Source organism: Salvelinus sp. IW2-2015, linkage group LG17 (assembly GCF_002910315.2).
Source record: "Salvelinus sp. IW2-2015 linkage group LG17, ASM291031v2, whole genome shotgun sequence".
NCBI lineage: Eukaryota > Metazoa > Chordata > Actinopteri > Salmoniformes > Salmonidae > Salvelinus > Salvelinus sp. IW2-2015.
The window spans coordinates 24033472-24044277 of NC_036857.1; the positions used below are offsets into that span (position 1 = coordinate 24033472).

Consider the following 10806-nt stretch of genomic DNA (forward strand, 5'->3'; position numbering starts at 1 on the left):
ACCTAAGTGTATGTAAACTGACGACTTCAACTGTAGCTGAGCTGTTGAGTAGAGTCTGACGGTCTATCTGTCAGTTAGGCTGTGTGGGCCAGGAGCAGGAAGGACCAGGCCTGCAGGGACAGGCAGCAGAATGTATGTGCCAGATCAGAGCTGACAGTGTTGACAGCCAGGGCGTTAATAGCAGCCTGCAGTGCAGTGACTGCTCACACTGTGTACATCCACATACACTGCTGTCTGCAGGTTGGGGTGCTAAAGCGCTATTACACATTAATAGCTCAGCAAGGCTTTTTATCACCATACAGTATGGAGTAAAGGAAAACAATTATAACACTTGACACGTGTAAAAAAATAAAATAATAATTGTTAAACAGATAAAAAAAGAATGTGGTTAAACAGAGTTTGTACTGTCAAAAATGAATGTATATTGTACTTGTTTGTGGTTCTTAATTAATGTACTGTATTTTACGTTAATCTTGTTTTCTTCCTGTTTGTCCCTGCAGTGCTGGCTGTGGAAGAACAGGAGCACTGTGTGCCATCGACTATACCTGGAACCTGGTGAAAACACAGGTGAGATAACAGCCCTACCCTGTACAGTACCATATCCTCCGAACCAGAGTGCGAGCAGAGGACCAAAGACTACTGTGTCTGTCGTGCTGTACTGAAAGATAGCGTTTCTGTAACTGTATGTGTCACCTTACTGATCGTTACCGACGCCTTTGTGTTAACTTCCAGCTGCTCACAGAAGACTTCAACATCTTTGACCTGGTCAAAGACATGAGAACACAGAGGCCTTCTGTGGTTCAGACCAAGGTAGTGTTCTCGCTTCGTATTCTTCATAGGGTTTTCACGTATAACCACATGCATCAACACATCCGTTGTGACAGGCTTCTTTTAGACCGAGTGTGTGTTTTCACTTCGTCGTGCTTTTTTAGCATAATCACATACAGCACATAAAAACAGTGTGACATGCCTCTATCTGAGCTATTATCACAAGGCTGTAGCTCAACATTATCTGATGCCAACCGACTCAAAGCCTTAATCTGTAACAAGTAGAGCCACATATTTTTAGCAATCTCTAATGTTTTTAGCAACTCCCCATGTACAATCTCTCATGACTATTTTGTTGGAATGCTTCACAATAATATCTTGCCGTGGCAACTGATAAGGGATCGTTTGAACACTAACAGAACTGGTTTTGTGTTTAACTACAGGAACAGTACGAGCTACTGTACAGAACCATCAAGTTCCTGTTTGAGAAGTACCTGCAGTCCATGGCACCAGTCCCCCCTTCCTGTACAGAGGAGGTGAGACAGACAGCGTGTTTGAGGGGATCAGTTTGAGCAAGGCGAGGCGCAGAACCACTGATTTTGTTCACCTAATGAGCAGTTATTTGGGATGAAAGGTGATTTGTAGATCCGGGATTCTGCGCAGTTCGTCTGTTATGTAGTCTACTTCAAAGACTCTTGCTAGGGGAACCAGGCTGGCTGTTTAGTCACGTGGTAGCAACAGTTAAACCACAGGCAGAGGAACACAGCAAAACAGACTATGACCAGTGATCTGTGTTTTATGTAAATACTTTCTCAGAGGGGGAATGATTAAGCATGCAATTCTGTTGAACTGTTTAGGTGCCAGTGGCCCCCTCACCCCCTACAGCCAGTGACAGTGAGCTCTCTGACCTCAGTGAGGAGTCTGAAGCTGAACAGGAACCAGAACCTGAGCTCCAGCCTAAAATGGAACCACAGACAGAGCACAGGTACAGCACAGTAAAGACTTTTCCCCCATCAACCATAGATCTGACAATTAACGTTTTTTTCATGGTGCATTACCTTGAAACCTTGTAAACCTTGAAGCATATCTCTATATCAAAATACACTACATGACCAAAAGTATGTGCTAACCTGCTCGACGAACAACTCATTCCAAAATCATGGGCATTAATATGGAGTTGGTCCTCCCCTTTGCTCATATAACAGCCTCCACTCTTATTGGAAGGCTTTCCACTAGATGTTGGAACATTGCTGCAGGGACTTGCTTCCATTCAGCCATGAGCATTAGTGAGGTTGGGAGATTAGGCCTGGCTCGCAGTCAGCATGCCAATTAATCTCAAAGGTGTTTGATGGGGTTGAGGTCAGGGCTCTGTGCAGGCCAGTCAAGTTCTTCCACACCGATCTCGACAAACCATTTCTGTATGGACCTTGCTTTGTGCACAGGGGCATTGTCATTCTGGAACAGGAAAGGGCCTTCCTCAAACTGTTTCCACAAAGATGGAAGCACAGAATCGTCTAGAAATTGTGTGGTTGTATTGAAGCAACATCTCAAGACATCAGTCAGGAAGTTAAAGCTTGGTCACAAATGGGTCTTCCAAATGGACAATGAACCCAAGCATACTTCCAAAGTTGTAGCAAAATGGCTTAAGGACAACAAAGTCAAGGTATTGGAGTGGCCTTAATCCTATAGCCCTGACCTCAATCCTATAGAAAATGTGTGGGCAGAACTGAAAAAGTGTGTGCGAGCAAGGGGTCCTACAAACCTGACTCAGTTACACCAGCTCTGTCAGGAAGAATGGGCCAAAATTCCCCCAACTTATTGTGGGAAGCTTGTGGAAGGCTACCCGAAATGTTTGACCCAAGTTAAACAATTTAAAGGCAATGCTACCATATACTAATTGAGTGTATGTAAACTTCTGACCCACTGGGAATGTGATGAAAGAAAAAAAAGCTGAAAKAAAAATGTGTATAATAGTAGAGAGAATGATTTATGTAAACTTCCAACTTTAACTGTAAGTATTCAGATCCTTTGCTATGAGACTCAATATTGAGCTCAGGTGCATCTTGTTTCCATTGATCATCCTTGAGATGTTTCTACAACTTGATTGGAGTCCACCTGTAGTGAATTCAATTGATTGTACATGATTTTGAAAGGCACAAACCTGTCTATATAAGGTCCCACAGTTGACAGTGCATGTCAGAGCAAAAACCAAGCCATGAAGTCGAAAGGAATTGTCCGTGGAGCTTTGAGACAGGATTGTGTCAAGGCAGCAGCATTTACAATCCCCAAGACCACAGTGGCTTCCATCATTCTTAAATGKAAGAAGTTTGGAACCACCAAGACTMTTTCTAGAGCTGGCCACAAGGCCAAAATGAGCAATCAGGGATAAGGGCCTTGGTCAGGGAGGTGACCAAGAACCCCACAATTCCTCTGTGGAGATGGGAGAACCTTCCAGAAGGACAACCATCTCTGCAGAACTCCACCAATCAAGCCTTTATGGTGGAGTGGCCAGACGGAAGCCTCTCCTCATTAAAAGGCACATGACGGCCCACTTGGAGTTTGCCAAAAGGCACCTAAAGCACTCTCAGACCATGAGAAACAAGATTCTCTGGTCTGGTGAAACCAAGAATGAATTATTTGACCTGAATGCCAAGCGTCACGTCTGGAGGAAAACTGGCACCATCCCTACGGTGAAGCATGGTGGTGGCAGCATCATGCTGCGGGGATGTTTTTCAGGAGCAGTGACTGGGAGACTAGTCAGGATCGAGGAAAAATGAACGGAGCAAAGTACAGAGAGATCCTTGATGAAAACCTGCTCCAGAATGCTCAGAACCTCAGACTGGGGTGAAGGGGTATTGGGTATTTGTCATTAGTGGGTATTGTGAGGTAGAAAATAAACAATCCATTTTAGAATAAGGCTGTAATGTAACAAAATGTGGAAAAAGTTAAGGGGTCTGAATACTTTCTGAATGCACTGTATAGTGTATATCACAATAGCCAATTAGGGTTCTCACGCATAGAGAAAAATGCCTCCAGTGGCCTTACTTCAATAAAATGTCTGGATAACTCCTATTTTGTTCCAGGCACACAGAGAGCGAGGAGCCTGGTGGGATATCCAATCACGCTGTACCAGTGGCCTTCTTTTCCCCAGAAGTGCATGTTGACCCACTGTGTGACGCGGCTAAGTGCTCCCCCTCAGCCATCCTCAATGCTCTGAGAGCTAGGGACAGGCAGAGGGAACAGCAGAGACCATACTCCCTACCAACACAGACTGTGAACCAGAAACCACAACCCCGAAAGAAACAGCCCAATAACATGGCCGTCAATCAGAGACCACCATACCCGCCACCGACACAGCCTAATTACCAGAGACCTTATTTCCTACACACACAGCCTGCTAACCTGCCCAACAGCCAGGACCTGAGACAAGAGCCCAGCCCCAATATCCCCATCATACCCCCTCAGGCACTCAGGCCTCAGGAGTTCTCTCAGATAGCCATGGAGCAAGAGAAGGTGGAGATGGATGGAGAAATCACCACACTGGTAATACCAGTGCTTCCTGTGGACTTATTCTCCAACCCCCTCTGTCTCACCATGGAGGACCCCTACTTTGGGCCTGACTCACCCCTGGCTGCTAAGGATCCCAGAGGGTCTGATGATGAGGAGGAGCAGGCTCCACTGAGCCAGTGGACAGAGAACCCCTGTTTCAACGGACCCAGTCTGACCCTTAACAGCCAGCTGATGGAGCTGCCAGCCCTCACCACCACCAGCGCTGCCCCAGGTGCAGTTTCTTCAGATGAAGACAGTCCACCTCCATTACCTGAGAGAACTGCTGAATCATATGTACTGGCTGCTGGTGCAGGTGAATTTTGACATGCTTCCTGTTTAAAATGTGGGATTAACATATTCCAACGAATTATTTGGAGGGCTAAAAAAAATATCTTCCTGTGCCCCTCAGAGCGCTCGGATAACATCTCTAAACCTAAGATGTTAGAAATCATCCTCCCTTCTAATGCTGAAGCTGAGGCCCTCAGGGGGGGGAATGGTGAGTGTGGGGGAACGGTGAGTGGGGGGGAACGGTGAGTGGAGGAATGGTGAGTGGGGGGGAATGGTGAGTGGAGGGCCTGTAAAGGCACTCATAATACTCTTTATAAGTTCTTCTTGATAAGTACTCGAACATGCATTTCCTCTCAACCTAATTTGCCCCCATAGGGAGTCCCCCGTCGCCTATCCCCCCACTGCCAGAGAGAACGCCAGAGTCCTTTGTGTTGGCCAACGATGCCGGTAGGAGCACTCCTGTCTTCCCTCCCCTCTCAGTCCCTGTAGAGAAGATGGTCCAGGACAGGCCAAAGGACAGCAGGATTGGAACATCCTTGGAATGGTGTGGCCGTTTAGGGGACACACCAGCTCTGGTGGAGAAGAGATCTTGGACGAGGAGCAGGAGCTTAAAAGTTAAAATGACAACACTCTCAGGTACATTTGTCAAAGATGTATTTTTTCTCAGAATAATAAGAGGTCTTTTTTTATTGATTGTTCATTTAAAAAAAAATATATATATATATATTACCGGGATAGTCACAAAACGCCATGTGATTTTAATCTATGTCTCTGGCCTTTTCCCATTACAGTATCACCCCCGGTTACAGTATCACCCCCGGTTATAGTTCCTCCCCTAGTTGTATCTTTGGTTCCTGCTCCCTGTACATCTATAATCCTTCCTCCTCCCCCTCCCCCTCCCTACCCTCTGGTCCCTACTCTCTCACCTCCAGGTAAGCAAACGTGACACCCATTTTATGCTTTCAATGTAACTTTTTCTATAATGAGGGGTCTTCACTGACTTGTTTGCTTTCTTGTGAATGATCAGAGAGACTGACTCCCCCTCTACCTGAGAGAACCCCAGAATCCTTCATCGTGGTCATGCAGGACGGTGAGCACATCTCTTCATCACCACCACCTTCGCAATCATCATCATCATCATGTGAGTGCTGCTGTCGATGTTAACCCTCCGGACAAAATTCCTAAACATGTAAACGACTCTGTGTGTAAACTGTCTCAATCGACGTAATGAATCTACTGTGTACTAATCTGACGTTCTACTGTTTGGCCAGTTGCATTTGATCAAAACAGCACGCCCTGCCTGCAGAGTCTGAGCAGCCAGACCACAACCACACAGCAGAGGATCGGTACGTCCTCAGAGTGGTCGGGGAACTCCCAACCCAAAAGATTCCTGGATGGAATCATGAATCGGAGCAAGGTAGCAGACATGCTGTAGCTGTCAAGGCTATAAAGAGACACCCTCATAGAAATAATTATACTCCAATGGGGATGGTTCTTGTAATTATATTTCTATGGTTTCACCCATATTTAGAGAGTTGGGCCTTTTACTTTTAGAATTTTGTCAAATTTTTGTCTAATTCTAGACATTCAGTTACTTAGCAGAATTGAAATAGTCCCCATATAATGTTAATGGGGAGCCAACATGGCTGCCATAGAATGTTGTAGTCATGTAAATGCATCATAATGCAGAAACCTCAACGGCCCAACTCTCTAAATACATGGCTCTGGTCACACTACCTGACAGTAGCGACTCACAATCTCTTACAGTCTCTTACTCTAACAGTCATGTGTATTTAATGGTTACATCTAGAACAGGATGCTGCCACCCACCCCTTTGTGCCATAGATTACCTCATCTTTCATAAATGCCCTTATGAGATATAAAAATCACTAAGCATTTTTTGTCTTCCTTGTGATTCATGCTATGACTCAGATGTTCCAGTTGTTGTTTATACTTTAGTACATTAACACAACACTGTAAATTGTTCACTCAGAGTGTCCGGGCAAAGAGTTCACGGAAAGGTAAGCTATTTTCACAGTATTGGCTGAGAAAAGCCATCTGTCTTTTTTGGTGTGGTTTCCTTCTTCTGCTATCGGTCAAGTCTGTCTGTTTGGAGTTGACAAAGACTAAGTCAACTTCCGTCTACTTAAAATGGTTGCTCTGGGCTCTACTCCCTTACACAATAAAATGCCCCAATAGGGATCATTGAATAGAGTCATTTATCCAGAAGCTGCGCTGCACCTACCAAAATAGAAGTCAAGCCATATTGAGCCACATTGTCGAGCCATAATGTCAGTGTAAAGATTGGAGGTAGTCTTTCAAGCCACTGTAGGGTGGTATTGAGCTATCTGATGTTTGAGACAAAATGTATGTTGATTATTGTGTCTGTTTCCTGTGCAGAGCACCTGACGACTGTTCATCTGGTTGCTCCAGCCGTTGTGGCCTTGGCGACAAGAGGAAGTGGTAAGTTGCAACGCACAGAACGTAGACCCCCAATTACAACTATCAACTCTGTCTGACAACTACACACAGGCCCATGTAAATCAGATCTCTCTCCTTATTAAGAGTATTCAAATCACAGTAATCCAACCATCCGCCCTATTCCCATATAGTGATGACTCTTGATGATATTGAATTTAACTTTCAAAAAATGGTTGCCTAACTGTGAAACATGTGATGACTGTTTCTTAGCTGAGATGGAGCATCAGCAGCCTGTGGTCACCAGCATCTCAACCGGCTCTGGGACTACTGACAACAAATCAGACATGAACAGTGGGAAGAGCATGTCTAGAACAAAGGTAATGGCTATGTACATAGAATTACAGTAACTGACACACTTGATCTATTGGTTAAAAAATTGAGGATCTGGTGTTTCTTTACTGTGCTATTATTTGAGTAGGGGAGAGTGGGGTTAATTGAGCCATTTTCTACATTCATCTCTGTCAAGGGAAATATAGTATTATTTCAAACAAAGATATGTACATATATTTCAGGATGTCGTGTAACCCTAGAAATAATCAGAATTTATGTAAAAATGACAGTTTTTAAAACATAGCTGGTCCATAAAGTGGTCTCTTGGCACAACTTACCTCGGGTATAGGGTAAGTTGGGTATAGGGTAAGTTGAGCCAAGAGACATGGTAAGTTAAGCCTCCTACAAATTCTGTACTGAATGAAACACCACTACCTTTTTAAAACCATGTCTATCTTTGTTTCCCAAACACATTTCAACACAATCACAATCACTTTTTTGTCTTTTAATCATTTTAGGCTTAACACTAAAACACTTTGTACTTTTTTGAAAGCCTTCACATTTTCAGGCCTTGTTGTTACCTCATATCCTAGCAATAATGCCCTGCAGAAGAAGAAAACACTTACATTTCCGTAACTTGCCATTGGCTCAACTTACCTCAAGGCAATTTTCTTTTACTATATTAGCCCACACAGATAAAATGATGCACTTCCATGCTAGCTTTAAGACCTCATATTGAAGCTTATAGAGACCCCAACTGCTATATAGAACAATATTTAAATGATCTCCTTTGGTTTAGATACAAGCATCATGAAACATTTAACCCAAATTAATTTGACTTGGTGAAAATCTGTTTTTTGGACATAACTTGCTTGCSACTTTTTCAATGTGGTTTCTTCCTTCACAGACTTAATTATGTGTATGGTTTCCTAGAAACATGGGCGGGTCAACTTCCCCCTTTGTCTTAACTTACCTCTCTCTCCAGCTATGTCTTATCATCTAAAGCCAGCAGTCTCGGTTTTTCTTTTTCAGAGCCTGAAGTTCTTCAAGCACAGACAGAAACGTAAGTAACAGATCTCTGTAAATGGATCTGCTGCCTGGAACATACATCCCCCCACCTCTAGTATACCTCTACTAGCTAAAATAGTAACACATTCTTCCCACCCACAGCAAAGACAGCTCCCCCACCAGCAACAACCCACTCTGGATCACCTCCTTCTAATGGTGCCTCTGCCTCGTCATCAGTGTTCAAATTTGGTAAGCATTCTCAAAAGAGATCCATGCAACTCTCATTAACCATCAATAGTCATTTTAATTCAAAAGTCTCTCAAAGTATCATAAAGAATCACAAACAGTCTCACAAAGTCTGTTCTCTCTCCAGGATTTGGGAGTCGTTTTGTGAAGCCTAAAGGGCCGAGGACTCACCCCGAGACGTGGTTTTAAGACAGCCAGTCAACAAAGCTGGACATGTCTGGCCACTGTCCTGAGATCACAGGGCTGGAACCCTGCATGTGGCTAGTCGATACCGGCTAGCCTGGTCCCAGGCCTGTGATCTCAGGGCTGGAACCCTGCATGTGGCTAGTCGATACCGGCTAGCCTGGTCCCAGGCCTGTTGGTGCTGTTTTGCCAACTCCTGTGTCATTATCAAGTGAGACCAGTAACCGTTCCCAGAGGAATTATCACAGTGTGAAGGAAGAGTATTCCATGATGACATGGAGGATGACATACGGTACTGTAGCATTCTCCCTCTGCATCCATTCTGGACGGACACAAACATGGTTCCTCAAACTGCTGTTACCGCCCGGTGATCAACCTCTGATGAGCTTTTTTACAGAACCACCTGCTATTCATGACAAATTGATTGTACTGTGGTTGCGAAAAACRCAATCACATGTTGGCAAAGGATGGATGAGTTGATAAATATGTTTAAGAGAGGGCTACTTTTGACTAGTCAAATACTGTAAGGTACTTTGAATTGTTGTTAACACTTGATACATGTTATATCCAGATAGTTTTACATGCTGTTTGATTGTGTTTGTTTGTGTAGTCTACTTTTGATCCAGACAAAAGCTAGATCTACACCTGCACTGTTCAGTGTGAATGTTACCCACCACGATGGGACAACTATTTTTAGGATAAAATATATTTGTACCGGTAATATTTTTCGTGGAGGTGTGAGATAAGACAGATACTGTACGTACATCACGTTCATTGTGTGTGGATGTGTTTTCTATACGGGCTATAATTTAAAAGCAAAGCCAAGACCTATTGCTGTAAATTTACCCATTGATGAGGATCACTGATTTCTTCTCTATAATGCTTACAAAAGTAATGCCACTCAGTTGTTTCATACATAATACAGGCATACAGTTATTTATTTTTTTTAAACACAGGAAAAGTTGATGCATTCCATTGTGTGTTTTCAACTCAATTTACATGACTGATCACACTTTTAATATCATAATTCTATTAAATGTAACTTATTATTTTTACCCAAAAAACTGTCTTGACTTTTTGTTACACAACATCGTAAAAAAGAAATCTCTCTCATGAATTAAAATACAAACATCAACAACAGTAATTATTTGTATTAACACTACACATAGCATGTCTTGGTCATCAGCCACATTCCACACCGCAGCAGAATATGACAAAGCTCAAAAGAAACCATAGCTGGGTCGTTCCACTAAATATTTTAAGTAGAAATTGTGCACCAATATAGAATTAGTTAAATCCTGTTATATTCAAATAAGTGCCCTTCAATATAGACAATATGGTGAATTCAATAAATCTTTTTTTTATTATATGAATAAAGACTTACTAAAGTGCTACAATTCAGCATTTTGACATGTCCCTCCATCAACCCTGTGTCACTTTCAGGGAGATTTTAACCCACTTAAGTCCTAATCAAATCATTGTTTTTAAAGCAGGTAACAACCCTGAATCCATTGATAGACAGGCTAGGATGTTTTAAAATGTGGTGAAACTTGCATTCAATTGCCACTCCCTGTTGTAAACAATAAGTTTCCATTTCCCCTGTCAGGAGAGGATTTATGGTTGACTTAAGATGAAATCGTCAACCCTGTCCCTTTATTTTGCACTTAATAGGCACTTACTATATATATTTTTATTTATTTAACCTTTTGAGATGGGAAAACATGTCCTTTAAAAACCAATTAGGCAGTGTACATGATATATACCATGGTACTCTATCTTGACCGATAAAGCGAGTTGCTTCGGTAACTCATGAAAAAAGTGAATAAACTCCCCAGAGGGATCGAAGTTTCAGTTACTAAAACAACACTGACACTTTTTTTCTGACAAATCTTTCTAAATTTAAATTACACACTTCGGCTCAGAAGAAAAAAATCTGGCCTTGTCTCAAACTGCATTTACACATAAAAATAATACATTATAGTCGGAATAATTTAAAAGGATAAAGTTCAACAA

General features: G+C 42.7%; 1 protein-coding gene across 3 annotated transcripts in view; it reads left to right on the top strand.

The window, feature by feature from the left end:
* Positions 1-9129, top strand: part of ptpn22 (protein tyrosine phosphatase non-receptor type 22) — a 16575-nt gene extending 7446 nt beyond the window's left edge. Inside the window, exons 9-24 of one of the 3 annotated variants that reach the window (XM_024005531.2) lie at positions 501-567; positions 733-810; positions 1212-1304; positions 1626-1753; positions 3852-4630; positions 4727-4813; positions 4981-5241; positions 5397-5537; positions 5633-5695; positions 5877-6022; positions 6599-6626; positions 7006-7068; positions 7297-7403; positions 8389-8419; positions 8527-8613; positions 8738-9129. In XM_024005531.2, coding sequence (XP_023861299.1) covers positions 501-567; positions 733-810; positions 1212-1304; positions 1626-1753; positions 3852-4630; positions 4727-4813; positions 4981-5241; positions 5397-5537; positions 5633-5695; positions 5877-6022; positions 6599-6626; positions 7006-7068; positions 7297-7403; positions 8389-8419; positions 8527-8613; positions 8738-8799 — 2221 coding nt within the window. In that variant the 3' untranslated portion in view covers positions 8800-9129. Of the gene's footprint in view, positions 1-500; positions 568-732; positions 811-1211; positions 1305-1625; positions 1754-3851; positions 4631-4726; positions 4814-4980; positions 5242-5396; positions 5538-5632; positions 5747-5876; positions 6023-6598; positions 6627-7005; positions 7069-7296; positions 7404-8388; positions 8420-8526; positions 8614-8737 lie in introns of all 3 variants that reach the window. The other 2 variants (XM_024005529.2, XM_024005530.2) reach the window with 2 other exon arrangements.
* Positions 9130-10806: the final 1677 nt, after the last annotated feature.